Source organism: Ovis aries, chromosome 26 (assembly GCF_016772045.2).
Source record: "Ovis aries strain OAR_USU_Benz2616 breed Rambouillet chromosome 26, ARS-UI_Ramb_v3.0, whole genome shotgun sequence".
In the NCBI taxonomy this organism is placed as follows: domain Eukaryota; kingdom Metazoa; phylum Chordata; class Mammalia; order Artiodactyla; family Bovidae; genus Ovis; species Ovis aries.
Window position 1 is genome coordinate 39,684,182 of NC_056079.1, and position 19,443 is coordinate 39,703,624.

General features: G+C 48.0%; 1 protein-coding gene across 7 annotated transcripts in view; it reads right to left on the reverse strand.

Moving 5' to 3' along the window:
- Positions 1-19,443, reverse strand: part of RARB (retinoic acid receptor beta) — an 869,358-nt gene that overhangs the window by 148,659 nt on the left and 701,256 nt on the right. For 5 of the 7 annotated variants that reach the window (XM_042241494.2, XM_060407106.1, XM_027962678.3 and 2 more), the window contains one exon: positions 202-350. In XM_042241494.2, coding sequence (XP_042097428.1) covers positions 202-350 — 149 coding nt within the window. Of the gene's footprint in view, positions 1-201; positions 351-5,721; positions 6,019-19,443 lie in introns of those variants that run through there. The other 2 variants (XM_042241496.2, XM_042241495.2) reach the window with 2 other exon arrangements.

A 19,443-nucleotide genomic window follows, 5' to 3' on the forward strand; every position in this document is an offset into this window, starting at 1 on the left:
ACCTGAAAAGAACTGCTACGGGTTATTTTAAGGGCCCTGGAACATTTGGCTTCCATCAGTCATCTGGAGAAGTTTCTGCATTTTTAACTAATGAGCTATATAAGGAAGAAATGAAACCATCAAACACAGCCCAGACCACCAGACTGATTGGAGAGGCCGGGACAGATGTCAAGGTGTCCCAGACCTGCAGCTGGCACTCACCTTACACCCCTCGCAGGCGCTGACCCCATAGTGGTAGCCCGACGACTTGTCCTGGCAGACGAAGCAGGGCTTGTACACGCGGGGCGGCGGAAGCGGAGATGGGGGGCTTGGGACCAGTTCCTCGGAGCTGGTGCTCTGGGTCTCAATCGCTGTGGCAGAGATGCAGAGGGGAAGAAAAGGGAGAAAAGATGTTTCAGTTCATGACTTTCCCCCCAGTGGGTTCACAGGCCTCCGCTCCCAGTTCAGCTACAACATCGCCAGGACAGGCCCACAGGGCCAGCTGTCAGGGTGGGCACTGCAGGGGGAGCTACCTCTACCATGGGTCTTTGCAGTTCACAAAGCAATCCTGCATGTCTCTCATTGGCAGAACGCTTCCGCACCGGGAGGGAGGTCATGTTATCACCGTTTACCCTCAAGAGAAACAGAAACTCAGAGGAGCGCAGTGATTCATCCAAAACCAACAGGGCCATGGTGGAGCCAGGACAGAGAGTCAGATGCTCACACGGCACACCCAGGGCTCTTTCGACTCCAGTTCCGCCAGCTTCCAGTGTATTTAGGGGTCTCAGGGATGACCTGCTTGGCCCTGCAGTGACTTAACCAAAAGACAGTCTCCTTAGGGCAAAGGGAGAAAATGCCCCCGACAGCCATCCAACAATGGGGAGGGTCTTCAGCACGGGGCCAGAGCTGAGCATGACGAAGAGCAATGGGGGTGAGATCTTTGCTATTCAGGGTCCCCCTTAGACCAGCAGATCAGCACTGCATCAGAGCTGATTAGAAACTGTGGTCATCAGGGTCCAGCTCAAGCCCGTGGAGTCAGTGTGTGCTCAGCTGTGCCTGGCTCTTTGCAACCCCTGGACTGCAGCCCGCCAGGCTCCTCTGTCCATGGGGTCTCCCAGGCAAGAATACGGGAGTGGGTCACCATTTCCTCCTCCAGGGGATATTCCCAGACCAGGGATCAAACCTGTATCTCCTGTCTCCCGCACTGGCAGGTGGACTCTTGACCACTGAGCCACTGTGGAGCCAGATTCGCATCTGAACCAAACCGCCGGGTGACTGAATGGACAAGTAATGCTTGAAGAGCACGGTACTGCATTAATAACGGCTCAGATGGATGCTGCTCTTATTCTAGATTAACCAACAGGGGACCCCCATCTCATTATCTAACCATCCCAAATCCATGAGAAATACAAACTTGACAGAACTTCAACTCCCAATATTCTCCCATCCCCACCCCCCAGATTTATGCTCCAAATCAAAGCAAGATGTGGTTCTGTTTCTATTACAGGCAAAACTGCTCATAAATGATGATGGAAGTAGGGGAAAGAGTGACTGAAAGTGGTCAAATAATGTTCCAGAATCTTCCAGGGTCCAACCACTTCACAATATTCAGTATATTTCTCCAAGTATTAAACTCCCAGTTGTTTCACCGTTCGTCATCTCCCAGGCCAGCTATTCTACTGACTGGATTGTCTTGTAGCCCAACTTTCAGCAAGTCGGCTCTCCAGCCTACACGTACTGCTCATCCATTCCTGTCCGGGATCCTGCCGTCAGGCTAGCCTAGCGATTGCCAGCATCTCCCACCTCAGCTGCTGCAGAAGCCTCTGCACCGGCCTCCCGGCCCGCTCTCTTCTAGCCTCAGGCCCATTCTGCAAACACCCAGTCAGATAGCTGCTCCAGAGTTAAAACCAACCCTCTGCCGAACCTGCCCGAAGCCCTCCAGCAGTCACCGAGGACAGCAAACTCCTTGCTAAGTGTTCAGGAAGGCTCCTCCTGATATGGCGCCTTAGCGATGTCATCGGATGCAATGAGTTTCCTCCCTGACTGACTCTGAACACATGGTGTCTGTTCTGTCCCTTGAGCAGGCCAAGCTCCGGTGTCAGTGTTATGGGCATCACGCTAAGCGTTCTCCGTTTCTGGAACTTCCGAGACCTTCATACGTCTCGAGCCTCTTCTCTCCTACATCTTAGAGCAAATGTCAGCTCCTCACAGATGGGTTTTCTGAATAAAAGGCCCCTTCCCACTCCTGGTCACTGTATCTCATTTTATTTTCTATAAAACCCAACTAGTGTCTAAATTTAGAATGTCCGTGCACACCATTTTATATTCTGCTTGTGCTACCCCACAAGTATGGGTCTCGGGAAACCAAGGAACTTAGATGGAATGTTTATAACTCTGCTCCAGGCCCAGAAGAGGTTCTGGCACATCACAGGTGGGTAATCGATAAATATTCAATGAATTAATACACGAGCTTTTCCAATTTTCCTTCTTTGTCTTCATTCCAAGCCCCAAATGCCCCTCTAAGTTGTTAAATGGTAAAATTAGAAACCAAATAGCTTTCAAATACTCATTTGCTTCCTTTAAAAGTAATTAATTATCCCTTTGGAAGAGAATCAACTATAATTATAGTATTTTCATAATTCAGAAGAATCTTGGAATGAATTCATTAGAGCTGCGCAGGTCTAGTAGATAAATCTAGTATTGTCTTTCCTGGGTAGCTTGGCACAATCGCAGCACAATCCACATTTAAGATGTCACAAAAGCTCATCAGATCAGCTATCAAACTACAGATACAAAAGGATGCCTCACACTAAGCTCATCAGCTTCATCGAAAGCAAATGAGTCATCATAGCATCAACAAGAAAACAGTACAAAATGATATAGCACTGTTTGCTAAAAATCTAGGGGAACAATACCAAATAAGCTGCAAGGATACAAGGAGCTTCCCTGGTGGCTCAGGGGTAAAGAATCAACCTGCAACTCAGGAGACGCAGGCTTGATCTCAGGATTAGGAAAGATCCCCTGGAAAAGGAAATGGCAACCCACTCCAGGATTCTTGCCTGGGAAATCCCATGAACAGGGGACTCTGGAGGGGTACAGTCCATGGGGTCACAAAGAATCACACGTCTTAGCAACCGAACAACAAGGACTAAAAACAACAAAAATGAGGATACAACATGGGGAACAGAGCTAATATTTTATGGAACATAAACTTTAAAAATTGTGAATCACTGCAGTGTACATCTGTAACTTATACAATATTGGACATGAACTATATTTCAACTTTTAAAAAACCCAAGATACTGCTACTGCTGTTGTTATCCTGAGTTACCCTTGATTATAAAATGCATAGTTATTCTACATTATCAGTTAAGAAAGAGTACTGCCAATTAAATTATGATCCATGAGTGCTTGTGAGACACAGCCTGATTTCAGAGAAGTTAAAAAATTAAAAGCTTCTGGAGCCCTGAAAAAAAAAAAAAAAAGAAAACAAACCCATACAGAATTACCCACAATCCTTTCACTCAGAGAAAATTACTGTTATCTCGGCATCTGTCCTTCAAAACATTTTACCGTGAATGTAAATGTTTTTCGTTTATTTTAAAAAGTGGAATTATAGTGTAGATTCTGTTTGCAACTTTGTTTAACTTACTGTCATGAGTTTGTTTCCTTGTCAATAAATATTCTTTCCCATAAAACATTCCATCATGATGAGTATCTTTGTAGCTAATCTCAGCACATCTCTGAGTATGTCCTTAGGATAAAATCTCAGTAGAATCATTAATTCGAAAGGTATAGTTATTTTGTTATTTCCAGAACGGCTGTGTCAACTTACACTCCTAGGTATCAATGTGAGTCTGCCCCTAAATGCCTCCTAGAACTTTCTGATTGGTTTTATCTGTGTGTCTTTAGTTCCCCTCCAGGGCCCAAGCTGGGTCATCACCACCAGGGTTAGTCCTGAGTTGCGTGCAGGGTGGGGAGAGTGTATTTTAACGTCCCACTGGCTCATGTAGAACAGCTAATCTGGCTGGTTTAGCAAAGTTGTAAATAGAGTCCTGTTAGGGCTGGACTCAGCTGTCAGAGCTGCCTCCTAAATTTTAGAAGTGGGTGTAATTTCCATAAATACGCCGCTTCGAATTCATGTGTTGAGAGCGTCCAGCATCCCTCCCTCCCAAAGAGAGGAAACAGAACTGCAGGCAATCTAATCCCAAGCAACTTTGGCAAAGCATCTGAAAGGGGAGAGGCCTCAAAATCCTGAGACATGTTATAAAAGGCCAGTAAAAGCCTTTCCAGTGGAGGAGAGTCACTTATAACCAAAGACAGAATCAGAAGACTTTTTCTGAACAGTTGTACAGATGAAAATGTTCTATTTGGAAGCAATCAATAGTGAACGCTGTGGACTTCTCCTAAGGCTGTGGTGATTTCACCAGCAGTGCTATGAACTTTCCCATATTTGTACAACGGATGCTCATGTGTTTGTTTAAATCCCTGAGCGGCTGTAACATGCCAAGAGTATGTTATATGCTACGGACGGTACATGGTGTAATCCCTTAGCCCTGACAAGTTTGGCCCAATATAGAGTAAACTAACAATTAGAAATAGAATACACTGGTTCTCAAACTTGGCTGCATATTAGAATTACCTGGGGAGCTTTAAAACTTCCTAATGCTTAGGCTGTATCTATGACCGATTACGCCAGAATGCCTGGGAGTGGGAGCCAGGCATCAGCACTTTTTAAAAAATATTCCCAGGTGAATCCAAATTGCAGCAGTTTGGGAACCACGGAGAAATGACATATCAAAGAGGGCTGCTGCTGCGGCTAAGTCGCTTCAGTCGTGTCCGACTCTGTGCGACCCCATGGACGGCAGCCCACCAGGCTCCCCTGTCCCTGAGATTCTCCAGGCAAGAACACTGGAGTGGGCAGAGAAGGCTTTATACGCCTTATGCAGCGCAGAAAAATCGTGGGAGTCTTCCCGGAGATGACCAGGCTGTTTTGAAGAATGAATTGATTCTGCTGCGGTTTTGCCATGTGAATCTTACCCGTGCCATGCGTGCATCCCACACAAACATAAATAGGAAAGACTCAATACGTCACAAGAAACAATGATCTTTGGAAAAAATTTCCCATTGGTGCTAAAGAATTAACTGACTGTATGTAGTCAAACTTCCCCCCCAACTGGATAATCGCTGGTCTCTCACTTCTTCCGTGTGGCCCACGACACTGAGAACAATTCGAAGCAAAAAAAGAAAAATCTCAGTGGTGCCGTGAGACTGCCCAAGCCGGCTTTTAGCAAACAAGCCAACACGAGCTCCAGAATTACAACGAGGATATGGCATCAATATAAAAGCGGATGTGAACTTCAAGGCAATCTCTGGCCTCTTCCGTAACAGCAAAAACATAACTTTGGCCAAGTTTTATTGGCGCTCCTCCTCCCCGTGTCCCCCGTTTATTTCCACCCCGATGAAGACAGCGGGGAACAGGCCAGGTGGGCAGCCCACAGCTCCCTTCAGTTCTGGTGTTTAAGACAGCTACAGAGTGCCTGGCCATTGATCTGCTCCCTGTCATCCTGCTTAAATCAATAATCTATTAGTCCCTTTAAATGAGAGTTAGATTCATCAAATGCCCTTGAGAGGCCTCAAACATTCTGTTCCTTATTCCGAGCAAGCACAATCAGTCTATGGAATGATAAAATTTTTGCTCAAAAACTCTGCAGGCTCAGCAGACAACGTGTCCTGTATTACCTCATTCAGCGATGTCAGGCAGGCCGAAGAATGCAGTTTTTAGACTTCCCCGGGGGGAGAAAAGAGGCTGGTGTCATCCAATAAAACAACGGCACTCCAGCCATCCTGTGGCAACTTCAGTTTGGGGAAAAGCAGCCTTTGAGGACTCATCTGGACCTGCTTTTTCTTTATTTCCCTGCTTACCTAGTGTCCTGTTCAGTTTTGGCTGGTGGCTGCCTCCCCGACAACAGCAGCCTCCAGGGCCGCATCCAAACTGCACACCAGCCCGGCTGTCAGGGAACCGCCAAGGCAGGAACTTCTGTGCTCAGGCAAGGTGGATGTTTGGCTCCACGGGCCCCTGCCCAGAGCAGAGTCACCACCAGAGGTGCCCAGGGGCCTTCTCCAGGCTGCCAAAGGAGACAGCCAGTCCACACCTGCATTAACAGAAGCTTCTAGCCCATATTCTAAATCTCTCTGTTCCCTCCACGCAAAGGAGGCTGTCACTCGGGCAAACAAAGCTAGAGGCACCTTCCTTGCAGAAAAGCCTTCACAAGTCTTGATTGCCTTCATACTAACTCTCCTCCAGGTGTGTCTGGACCATGATCAGCAGCAGGCTTCTTGGGGGTGGGGCGGGGGGTGGGGGGGGGGGGGGGGGGGGGGGGGGGTGGTGAGGAAGGCTTTTGCTTTAAATGAGTGATTTTCAGACTATCTATGGTAAAGGACAATTTCTTTTTTTGTTGTTTTCATCATAGATTGATACTAATAAAAGCAAATCTCGAGGGGGGGAAAGATACAAAATGAAATCTCCAAGAAAAAAGGAATTCCAGAAAAGATGCTCAAAACACAAGCTACAAGTTAAAAAGAGGAAAAACCCCGATTTTTTTCTAGACATAAAATTACTCTGTCAAATTGCTGGACAAATTTCTAAACATCTGCTCTCGCTGCCCCATTCTTCCAGGACTGGCAAGGGGCTGAAGCTGGCACTGCCAGAAGCACAGCTCTGAAGGACTGCAAACTCAGGCTGTTTGCAGACAAAACGAAAACAAACTAAACGAAGTCTCCACTGATCAGACTATGCACAAAAGCAGAATGCCAGCACTCCCAAGTGTCACAGCTTTTAAAACACTGTCACAACTCTGGAGGTTTAATTCACTCCAAAATTAAAAAAAAAAAAAAATAATGCTATTGCATGTTAAGAGGACTTGGTGCTTATAACTTAACTCACCTGAGAAAACAGTATAAATGTCCTTGTTGTTACGACACACCTGAGTGTCATTTAAACACACAGAAAGCTTCTAACAATAGCTCCCTTCACAATTCCTAACATGCCTGGCATACTTCTAAAGGTTAGATTAAGCAGCAGATAACATTTTTAAGAGAAGGCCCCGTATACTGTTTTTCTTTTCTTTTTTTTTTCTTTGTGAGAATTAATTTACAGCTGGGTAAGCCATGTTGACAGACTTCAGGGTTTTACTTTGGGCCTGATTAGACGCGGGCGGGGCAGGCATCCCGCGTCACGAAAGTCTTGCCTTTTTTACTAGAACCTTCGATGATTAAGACAGTATTTTAATGCACTCTCTGGGCAGCCGAGCCTTAAAAGAAAAAGAAAGGAATTGTAAAGCAAAAGGCATTTCCTGCATGGCCCCCGGGGAATTTCGAGCCCCGAGCTCCGGGACCCTGTGGGAGGGAGTCATTTCAGCTAATTAAGGGAGAAGCGAAAAGTGTTGCATTTGGTCAAAACATTCAGTTGGGTTTCATTTTTGTTGGCACCGAAGACAGCCGGTCTGGATTTCCCCCTCCCCCCCCACCTTTTTCTGTGGATGCACTGCAGGATCGCAAGGCCCACAGCTCACATACATTAGGGAGAAAGTCAAAGGAAACGCCAAAGTTCAACCAAAGTACAAGTAATTAGAACCAGATTCTGCGCTGCGGGCGCGTACGCATGCGCGCGCGCGCACGCCGCCCTCTATTAAAATGTTTTACACGTGAGAGCGGGGGGCCTCAGTGCGGCCGCTCATTTAATTTTCCAGTGGGGGTGGGGGCGGGGTCTGCTTTTAATCATCTTTCAGGAAAAGCGGTTTGTTTCCACACTCGGGGGATTTTTCAAATCTGTGAATCGCATTTTGAAAATTAGGTGATTGCCAAAGAAGAAAAACTCGGGTTTGGAACGGTCTCGCCTCGCTCCGCTGCTGGCTTTGTTATCCCTAAGCAGCCCCGAGATCAGTCCCGGGTCTGGGGAAGCGGAGGGGCGGGGGACGCCAGGGCGGGCTCCGGCAGTCTTGACTCAGTAACCTGCCCGTGACCCTGAAGGAGTGTGTGCTTGCCCGGGTCGCCCGGGATGCTGGCCCAGGGCTGGGGCTGGCGCTCTGAGAACCTCTGCTATTCTCACCGCGCGGGCAACAGGTGCTGAGCACAGGCAGGGGACCAGAGCGGCGGGGAGGACTTTGATTTTCAAGCCCTTAAAGAAAGGCTGGCCTTGCAAGCTGCGGCCCCTGCCTCGGCAGCACTGGGAGCCCGGTGGAAGGCGAGACTCCCGCGCGCCCCGCGCGCCCCGCCAGCCCCGCCCCAGAAGTGCCTGCCGAATCCAAACAGGCATGTTAACAAAAGCTCCAGATAATTCCCAGGCCCAGCAGCAACATCGGAGACACCCGGACATAAAAATGCCTTGTTACTGTCCTAACCTCTCCGGAATCCCAAACAATCTGCTGAGTCAATTTGGCACGGGGACCGTGCCGGCTTCCCCTTTGCTCAGGTCCGCCCCGAACCCTCCCCTCCCTGGGCAGTTAGTACAGCATTCACATCTCCAGGCTGCCGGTGTGTTTGTGCTCACCAGAAGCCTGCATCTTCTCCCACGGAATTTTGGCAGTGGGTTTTAGTTGGCGGAGGGGGGTCAGAGTTGGAGGGCTGAACTAACAGCACCCACCATTTACTGAGCACCTACTAAGCGCCCAGGACTGCCTCAGTGTCTGAAACTAAGGCAGAACCTCATTGACTCCGCCTCCAGCCCCTGGGGGAAAGGAGGGGAGGGCCCCCGAAGGAGGCGCCTTAGCATCCCAGAAATTTAAACACAAGACTATTAGTTTTACAAGAGATTTAGCTGGCTGAATAGATACTCTTTTTTAAGATTTTTTTTTAATGTGGACCGTGTTTAAAGTCTTTATTGAATTTGTTACAATATTGCTTCTGGTCTATGTTTTGGTGTGTTTGACCAGGAGGCACGTGGGATCTTAGCTCGGGGAGCAGGGATGGAACCCACAGGCCCTGCATTGGAAGGCGAGGTCTTCACCACTGGACCTCGAGGAAAGTCTCCATATTACTCTTGTTTCACTCAAACCCACAGCTTTTAAAGCTTTTTAACCCACCTCCTTTATCTCCTTCCTCTGCTAGGAGCATCACTAGGTGTGGTCCGCTAAGGCGTATTTACTGGCATTGGAGAACTCCAGGGTTCGGTACCTCCCTTGCTTACAACTGATGGTTATAATTTTCCAAACACTGACCTGAATCAAGACAGGGTTAAATTTGACAAGATCGTTTAGGCCTTATCAAGAGAGACGGGCTGAGAGGATCCACTGACCTTCCTGTACTGCAGCTACACCTGCCTGGGCTCTTGGCCAGCAGCAGAAATTATTCCTGGGACTGACTTTTACCATGGGAAGTGCTGTCATATTTTCCTAAGGGACTATGACACATTCAACACCTACATTTCATTTTTATAATATGCTTTCTTGCTTCAAGGAACATAGTCGAAAATTATCTCCTAGGTTGTTTTAGGTGACGTTTGTAACAGCCGATGCTTTAGATCACTATTTTCTAGGACAGACTAAGATAGCTTGTGACAGGTTAAAATAAATTCTCTCTTAAAATCACTTAACGGCCTGACACATCTAACTACTTATTAATGATGTGAGCAGAGAGGCATCAGAAATGGAAGGCGTTAACGCAACAAACGCTAGACCCAGTCTCTGGAGTCAAGTACAGATGAAGCTAATTGCATCGCAATAGGCAGGTCCCTGAAGAGTTAATCTCCACACCAAATGATTCAGTCTCATATTCTACTTCCAATCAGGATTCCCATATTTCTTAAAAAGCAATTTTTGCACTAACAAACGACATTCTATTATCTGCTCAAATTTCTTATACTCACAGTGAATTAAAACAAGGCCATTAAAATGTATATCATCTTAGATATACAATTCTTTGCTTATATCCTATAAATATATTTGAAAATCACACTGATACCAGCCTTACAGAAAAGTAATGAGAGAAGGATACTTTGGGGGAATAGAGGACATTTTGTCACGCGGAAATTTTTGCCACTCTTCCCAGCTCTGAGTAAGTTCAAGGGTAAAGACACCAGAATGCAGCCAACCCCTCTCTTGCAACAAAGTAATGCTGTACTTACTGGGTCACTGTTTGCTGCAAAGAAGTGTTGTTTTTGTTATATTTTGTTATTTTACAGATACACTCAAATTAGTGGCTTCAAAATAACTTGAAAACCAATTCAATCCTCATCATCTGGGTTTTCTTGTTTCCTAAAAAGAACTAAAATGCCCTGAACCTGCAGAAAGCCGTGTGAGAGGAAGGTCATGGGCTTTGCTGCCAGAACCACCTGGCTGGGATGCCTCTTCTGCCCCTGATTACTTTAGTGGCCAGAAAGTCTTCTTTCCTTCTCTGCACCCCAGTGTCCTCTTGGACACTGCAGATAATCCTAAAATTCCTGCTGGTGAAACAGCATGTTTGCAACTTGCCTGGCACAGTGTTCAGTAAGAGATGGTCAACCCAGACCTCCCCAACCGTCTACTTTTCCCTCCAACTTTTTTAACACGAACAGTGGCTCTTAACTAACACTGATTTTTGCCTCCTAAGACATAGTTGGCAAGGTCTGGAGAGGTTCTGGCTGTCATAACTGGGGGCAACTACAGGCATTTATCATGTTAAATAACTACAGGTTATTTATCAATCACCTCAGATATGCAGATGACACCACCCTTATGGCAGAAAGGGAAGAGGAACTAAAAGCCTCTTCATGAAAGTGAAAGAGGAGAGTGAAAAAGTTGGCTTAAAGCTCAACATTAGAAAACGAAGATCATGGCATTTGGTCCCATCACTTCATGGGAAGTAGATGGAGAAACAGTGGAAACAGTGTCAGACTTTATTTTGGGGGCTCCAAAATCACCGCAGATGGTGACTGCACCCATGAAATTAAAAGACGCTTACTCCTTGGAAGAAAAGTTATGACCAACCTAGATAGCATATTGAAAAGCAGAGACATTACTTTGCCAACAAAGGTCCGTCTAGTCAAGGCTATGGTTTTTCCAGGGGTCATGTATGGATGTGAGAGTCGGACTGTGAAGAAGGCTGAGCGCCGAAGAATTGATGCTTTTGAACTGTGGTGTTGGAGAAGACTCTTGAGAGTCCCTTGGACTGCAAGGAGATCCAACCAGTCCATTCTAAAGGAGATCAGCCCTGGGTGTTCATTGGAAGGACTGATGGTAAAGCTGAAACTCCAGTACTTTGGCCACCTGATGTGAAGAGTTGACTCATTGGAAAAGACCCTGATGCTGGGAGGGACTGGGGACAGGAGGAGAAGGGGATGAGATGGCTGGATGGCATCACCGACTCGATGGACGTGAGTTTGAGTTGGTGATGTTGGTTGAACTCTGGGAGTTGGTGATGGACAGGGAGGCCTGGCGTGCTGCAATTCATGGGGTTGCAAAGAGTCAGACACGACTGAGCGACTGATCTGACTGACTGACTGACAGGCATTTATTGATTACAGGCCAAGGATGCTACCAAACATCCCACCGTGTACCCCAGTGTTCACAGAAGCACTCTCTACGATAACCAAGAAACGGAAGCAACCTAAATGCCCACAGAGGAGTGGATGAAGACGTGGCGCACATATATGTAAAGGAATATTAGTCGGCCACAAAAAATGAAATAGTGCTCTTTGCAGCAGGTGGTGCTAGCGGTGAAGAATCCACCTGCCGATGAAGGACATGTAGGAGATGAGGGTTCAGTCCCAGGGCTGGGAAGATCCCCTGGAGCAAGGAATGGCTGCCCACTTCAGCGTCCTTGCCTGGAGAATCCCATGGAGAGAAGAGCCTGGTGGGCCACACTCTATGGGGTCGCAAAGAGCTGGACACAACTGAAGTGACTCAGTAGGCACACAAGCAGCAATATGATGGACCTTGAGATTATCATACGTGAGTGAGGTAAGTCAGAGAAAGACGAATACCAGACAGTGCCGTTTATATGTGGGACCTAAAAACAGTGGTATAAATGACTCTATTTCCAAAACAGAATCTCAAATGTAGAAAACAAAACTTCCTGGTTACCAAGGAGGAAAGGAGGGAGCTGGGATAAACTGGGAGACTGGGGTGGCATGTACACACCACTGTATATAAAACAGATAACCAACAGGAACCTGTTGTTAGCGCAGGTCACTTCTATGCAGAACTCCGTAATGATCTACATGGGAAAAGTCTAAAATACACATATCTACTTTATACATATATATATGTATATATATGAAACTGACTCACTTTGCTGTAGACCTGAAACTAACACAAGAGTGTAAGTCAACCACACAAGGCTTTCCTGGTGGTCCAGCGGCTGAGACTCCAAGCTCCCAATGCAGGGGGCCGGGGTTCCATCCCTGGTCAGAGAACTAGATCCCGCATGTGTCAGCAAAGATCCTATGTGCTGCTGCTAAGACCCAGAGCAGTCAAATAAATAAAAGCAAATAACAAACATCCCACGGCGCACAGGACAGCCCTCCCCTTGCCTCCCCCGGCAAACATCGACGAACTGTCTGGCCCAGATGAGAAATCATGCTGAGGTTGAAGAACCCTGCTCAAGGGTAAGGAAACTACTTGTGGGACGAACTTTAGGACAAAAAAAAATAATTTCCCGCAGCCAGGGAGACAGAGGCAGGGGCCCAGTTCCTGACGCTGCCTCTGAGCAGTGTTTACATGTAGAATCTAAAAAAAAAAAAAGAGAGAGAGAAAAAAATGGTACAAATGAAGGTCAGGTCAGCTTCCTGGGCCTCAGTTTCCTAATCTGGGAAATGGGGATGACAAGCATGTATAGCACACTGCTGGGCTCACACCAGGTAAACCACAGAACTGCACATTTGAGTCTTTGTTAGAGTATCTGGGAGCAGGAAGGCGAGCCATGTCTTAATGTGACCAACACCTTAGACGACAGGAAACTCATCCAGGCAAACAAGTATGATAGGACGATATTAGCAGCACACGCACGGAGCATGAAAGGGGGTGCTGGCCACCACCCCCATTCTGTTCTGAGCGTTTGATGTGTACTAATTCATTTGACCCCTGGAATGGCTCTGTGAGAGGGCTCCTCTTTATTTCTAAAAATTACTTCCTGGCAAGACACTGGAGGTGCGGACTGGTGCGGTAACTTGCTTGAGGTCCTACAGTGGGGAGCGGAAAAGCAGGAATTGGCAGGCGCGTGATTTGGGTTCAAGAGAACCGGTGTGACCCCGGTGCTGGGCAAGGACGGGACACTGACATCCTGTCTTGTGGTCCTGCAGAGCTTCTTTGGCCGGAGGCTGGCAGAGACCCTGGCAGCAAGTTTGAGAAAATACAGACCGTGTCAAGCAGACCCATGCCTAAGGACCGAAAGTAAAACTGGAAAACTAAAACGGAAAGAAGCCGAAGGGACAGCAAGAATGCGCTTGCTTCTTTCCAGTCAAAGCAGTGTGGTAGGAAAGTCCCCTAAGGCAAACGCCGGGGTCCGGAGGCACGCACAGGGCAGGCTGCAACACCTGCCTCACCTTCCCTGCCGAGAAGCGGGGCAGGGTGGAGCAGCTCAGATGAGGGTCCGAGGGCGGGCGACTCCGCGTGCAACTCAGGCCTCATGTGGCTCGCCCACCCCCAGCTTGGGGGCTCTGCTGGGGAGGGGAGAGGAGGGCTCCCGCCCCCTCCCTGGGTGGTTGGTCCCTTTCTTGCCAGTGGACCACTTCCATTTCCTTAGCCAGGACGTATCTGGCGCAAGAAGGAAACCCGAGGCTGTGTGATGGCTCTGCTGTCCCTGTCTGCAGGTTCGGGATGCCTTCAGGAGGCGTGGGTCTTCCGGGAGGACCAGGGCGTTGGGGGGAGACCGGAAACACCCGCAAAGCCTCTAGTGGAGGAACGCGACGACTGAGCTAGTGAGGGACACGGTGACACACACCCGCTCCAAGGGACGCACTGGGGGATATTTCATTTTCAAAGATTCTTCTGTTTCTACATGGAGTGTTCAGATTAGAGAGATGTTCTAACATGGTTGATTTCTCTTCTTCCATAACCGTGATTTCTGTTTCTTCATGTGAGAGGAACAAGGGAGTCAAAGTGCTATCGTTTGAGTTCTAAAGAAGAAAATTGCTGAGGCTTCCCTGGTGGTTCGGGGGCTGAGAACTGCCTTGCAACGGAGGCAGCAGGGGCTCGATCCTGGTCCAGGAAGACTCCATGTGCCGAGGAGCAAGTAAGCCCACACAGCGCAACTGCTGAGCCGGTGCGCTCTGGAACCTCCTGCACCCTGGAGCCTCCGCGCTCTGGAACCCCTGCGCCGCGTGCTGAAACCCATGCCCTGGAACCCACGTGCTCTGGAACCCCTTCGCCACACTCTGGAACCCCTTCGCCACACTCTGGAACCCCCGTGCTCCGGAACCCCCCACGCTCTGGAACCCCTTCGTCACACTCTGGAATCCCTTTGCCACACTCTGGAACCCCCATGCTCCGGAACCCACGCGCCACAGAGAGAGTGCTGTGCCATAAGGAAAGACACGGCAAGATGTCACATAGATCCTGACAGCTGAATAAACAAACAAACAGTAAAAAAAAAAAAAAAAAGAAAGAAATTGCTAAACAAACTTACGGTTACCAAAGCGGGAAATGTGTGGAGAGATGAATCAGAAGTTTGGGATGAACACACACACACTGCTGTCTGCTTCCCAGGTGGTGCTAGTGGTAAAGATTCCACCTGCCAGTGCAGGAGACAAGAGAGACCCGGGTTCAATCCCTGGGTCGGGAAGCTCCCCTGGAGGAGGGCACAGCCACCCACCCCAGTATTCCTGTCTGGATAATCTCATGGACAGAGGAGCCTGGCGGGCTACAGTCCATAGGAGTGCAAACAGTCAGACATGACTGAAGTGAGTTAGCACACGATTACTGTATGTTAAATAGATTACCAACAAGGACCTACTGTAGAGCACAAGGAATTCTACTCAATACTCTTTAACAACCTATATGGGAAAAGAATCTGAAAAAGAATGGATGTTTGTATGACTGAATCACTTTGCTGTCCACGTGAAACTAACACAGCATTGTAAATCAACTACACTCCCATATAAAAAAAAAAAACAGAGAGAGACAAAAAACAAACCCCCTTCACAGAAACACTCAGAATAATGTCTGACCGAGTATCTGGGCACCCCATGGCACCCCAGGCAAGTTGACACGTAAAATGAACCACTATGATTTTCTTTTCAAGATGATGAAAGTGTTCTAAAATTAGACAGTGGTGGTAGTTGCGCAACTCTGTGAATATATTACAACCCACTAATTGCATACTTTAAAAGGCTGAACTGAATGGGATGTAAATTTAATCTCAGTGAAGCTTTTTAAAAAAAGGAGAGACTGCTAAGGAAAACTTGAAAAAATAATTCAAAGAAACTTTTACCACCTGTGAGAAGGCCTCAAGGCTCAGGTCTTTGGGGATATTCCTTTCTTCGGGGAGCTTTCCATCTTCACAGACAAGCTGAGGCACGTGGTTAGAAACGTGAACTTTGAAGCCTGCTGGTCTGGGTTCAAATCCTAATTCTAGCTGTGTGACTTTGGGCAAGTTCCTTAATGTCTCTGAGTCTTACTTCTTGTAAAAACTGACAGCAGAGCCCTCACCAGATCACCACACCCATTCAATGATGAGTCACGGTGAAGTACGGGGCCCAGCGCCTGTCCACAGACCCTTCAAGCCGAGTTACCATCGTTCTGAGATCAGGGGCTTGTGCCTGTGTTGATCAACCTCAACAGTCTTCACCTCCCATCGCCCTTCTTCACATCAGTCGAAAGTCCTGGTATGCTAAGAACAGATAGGGCGTATTAACACATATCTATGGAATCCGGGAAAATGGTATAGATGGACGAATCTGCAGGGCAGGAGAGAGACGCAGACATGGGCTTGTGGATGCAGCGGGGGCAGGAGAGGGTGGGACGGATTCGGAGAGCAGCATCCACATACACACAGTTCAGTCAGTTCAGTCGCTCAGTCATGTCCGACTCTGCAACCCCATGAATCGCAGCACGCCAGGCCTCCCTGTCCATCACCAACTCCCGGAGTTCACTCAGACTCACATCCATTGAGTCGGTGATGCCATCCAGCCATCTGATCCTCTGTCATCCCCTTCTCCTCCTGCCCCCAATCCCTCCCAGCATTAGTCTTTTCCAATGAGTCAACTCTTCACATGAGGTACTGGAGTTTCAGCTTTACCATCAGTCCATCCAGTGAACACCCAGGGCTGATCTCCTTTAGAATGGACTGGTTGGATCTCCTCTCAGTCCAAGGGACTCTCAAGAGTCTCCTCCAACACCACAGTTCAAAAGCATCAATTCTTCGGCGCTCAGCTTTCTTCACAGTCCGACTCTCACATCCATACATGACCCCTGGAAAAACCATAGCCTTGACTAGACTGACCTTTGTTGGCAAAGTAATGTCTCTGCTTTTCAGTATGCCACATATACACAACCAGGTATAAAAAAGCTGGCAGGAAGCCGCTGTAGAGCAAGGGAGGCTCAGCCCGGTGCGCTGTGACTGTCTGGGGGCGGGATGGGGGAGCAGGCTCCCCAGGGAGAAGAGGCGTGTATCTGTAGAAGTATGTATTTGCTGGCCCTGATGCTGGCAAAGATTGAAGGCAAAAGGAGAAGAGGGTGGCAGAGGACGAGATGGCTGGCTGGCATCATCAACGCCATGGACATGAGTCTGAGCAAGCTCCGGGAGAAAGCGAAGGACAGGAGAGAGCCTGATGTGCTGCCGTCCACGGGGTTGCAAAGAGTCTGACACGACGGAGCTACTGAACAGCCACAATGATAATTACAGCTGATTCATGCTGTTGTACAGCTGAAACCAACACAAAGCTGTAAAGCAATTGCTCTCCAATTAAAACATCAAAAGAAGTCTTGATGCTGCCCCTTCCTTCCATCGTCCTGCTCAGAACACTCATCCCTCCTCATGCGGTCCTCCCTAGGCTAAGAGGAGCGGAGCACCATGCCAGCCCGACCTCCTCACCCTCCCACTCAGGTGTGGCTTCCACCCAGCTCTGCGCATCACCCCAATCCGTGTGCACAGACCCCAGAACAGCTTCCCCAAATGCCTCCTTGCCACGGCAATCTCTATCAGCTTGAGAGCCTTCCACGACTGCTTGAACCGAAAGTTCTAGCACTTTGGATGGGCCGCCGGGGCTGGGGGTGTGCAGACGGATGGGACCGTGATTAAGAGCCAGCAACATCCAGGTGCTGACATGTATTTATTGAGCAACCGGCAAGACCAGACACTGTGCTAAATGCCAAATTAAAAAGAAGTTAGGAGACACTGTTCTTGGCCCACGCAGACGGACAACTAAAAATACCAGACAGCAAAGATGGTTCCCGAGGCTGCCATGGCTGGGCTCGTCACCAGCACACAGAGGCTGCAGCTGCCTTGCCTTTGAATGCTCAGTGACTAAAAGCACACAGCGGGGGCCCAATAAAAGTTGGTGGAAACGTGAGTGTAAGAATGAAGTCTGCGTAGACATGCTTGCTGAGATATCCTGTGCACTATGGAATACGTGATGGCCTTTTCGGCCACTGTCAGCAGCCAGCATCACACCTGGTGACGCAGGACCCAGGGGTTTTCATCATATCGCCTCCTTGCTCCCTCGTGGCAAAAATGTGCAGAAGAGCAGAGATCAGTATCATTATCAGATTTTTAACCTCCATTATTCACAGAAGGGGGCTTCCCTGAGAGCTCAGTTGGTACAGAATCCGCCTGCAATGCAGGAGACCCCGGTGCGATTCCTGGGTCGCGAAGATCTGGAAATGGCACCCACTCCAGTCTTCTTGCCTGGACAATCCCATGGACGGAGGAGCGTGATGGGCTACAGTCCATGGGGTCGCACAGAGTCGGACATGACTGAGCGACTTCACTTTCACTTCCATTCACAGAAGGAAACTGAAGCTTCCAGAAGTGAAATGACTTGGCCAAGATCATGGAGCTGGGGACCAGCTTGGTCCAGAACTGGCTTCCAGAATCCACCTAACATGATTATTACTGAGAAACAAGGCACTCATTTCTAGTCTAACTGTCCTACTAATTTTTTTTTTAACGTTTTAAGACAAGATTAGCAAACTCTTTCTGTGAAAGACTAGACAGTAAATATCTCAGGCTCTGCGGGACACATGGTCTCTGTCGCGGCCACTCAGCTCCGTGGCTTGCAGGAGGCAGCCGCAGGCAAGTGGGTAAATGAGTGGGTGGGGCATGTACCAATAAAACTTTATTTACAAAATAGGTTGCCGGCCAGATTTGGCTCCTGCTTTAAAATAAATAAAATTATTCCTTCCTAGAGTAAATGCACATGAAAATAAAATATATAAAATCCATGCTTTTCTTTGCTTCTAGGGTAAAGACAGAATATGATAGCCATATGTCACAGGGATGTGGGAAATATTTTAAGGATTCTAGCACGAGAGTATATATTTATATACACCATAAATGTGTAAGATCTGCACATTGCCTTCAAAACTAACCTCATGTATACATTTTTATTAGTTAGGGAGGTCAATATGTCTATCGTAAATACATTTGAAAATTCCTTCCTACATGTTCTGTCTATTGGGATTATTTATCATGCCCTGTTCTCTGGCCTAGAGCCAGGAGGAAGATGGGAATTTTAAGACCTTTAATCCATTACATGGATTTTTTTAGAGCTCCATAAGACAAAATAAAAAGCAGTCTCATGGTCATATATGCCATAAACCTGATATGCCACTTACTATTTCACATTCCATTTTACATTTCACCTGTGACGGTTTCCAGCTCTGAACGTACAAAATGACAGTTTCAGCCATCTTTTTGCTCCAGCCTTTTGCTGTTGTTGTTTAGAGAATCCATATACAATAAATTTCACTCTGGACTTTGAGGCGTGATTACTATTTTTCCCCAACACTCTAAATAAGTCCTGAAATAAATGGTCGCTGACATATGTCTTCCAGTATATGGCACTGTGGATGTATTAGGCCACATGACTGTGTATTGAAAGAGGTGTGCATTTCTTTCTAGTTAGTATGTACGTGGCCTCCAAGGAGGGCCTGCCCGGGGACCCACACCTCCAGGGAGCATCACATCACTGGGTGGGCCCTTCCCCTTTCATCTGGGCTGCCACTTTGATTTCTTTTTGATCAAAGGGATACGGCAAGAGTAACACTGTGACACAGGAGGCGAGATCCCGAGAGGCTGTCTGCATCTCCCGGAATGCTCGTTCTGGGAGAAGCCAAGTGACGAGCTTAGGGACCCCACCCTGTGAGGAAGCCCACGTCACAGGAGGCGGTGTGAAGAGAAAGGCTCGGGCAGCCTCCAGCTGCTCCAGAAGCCTCAGCGGAGGACCTGGACAGGACATGGAGAAGCCCACCGCGAGCATCCGGCCTCCTGCGGCCGCAAGAGGGGTCCAGCTCAGCACCGCCCGCCTGCAGCCACGGGAAAGCTCCCAAG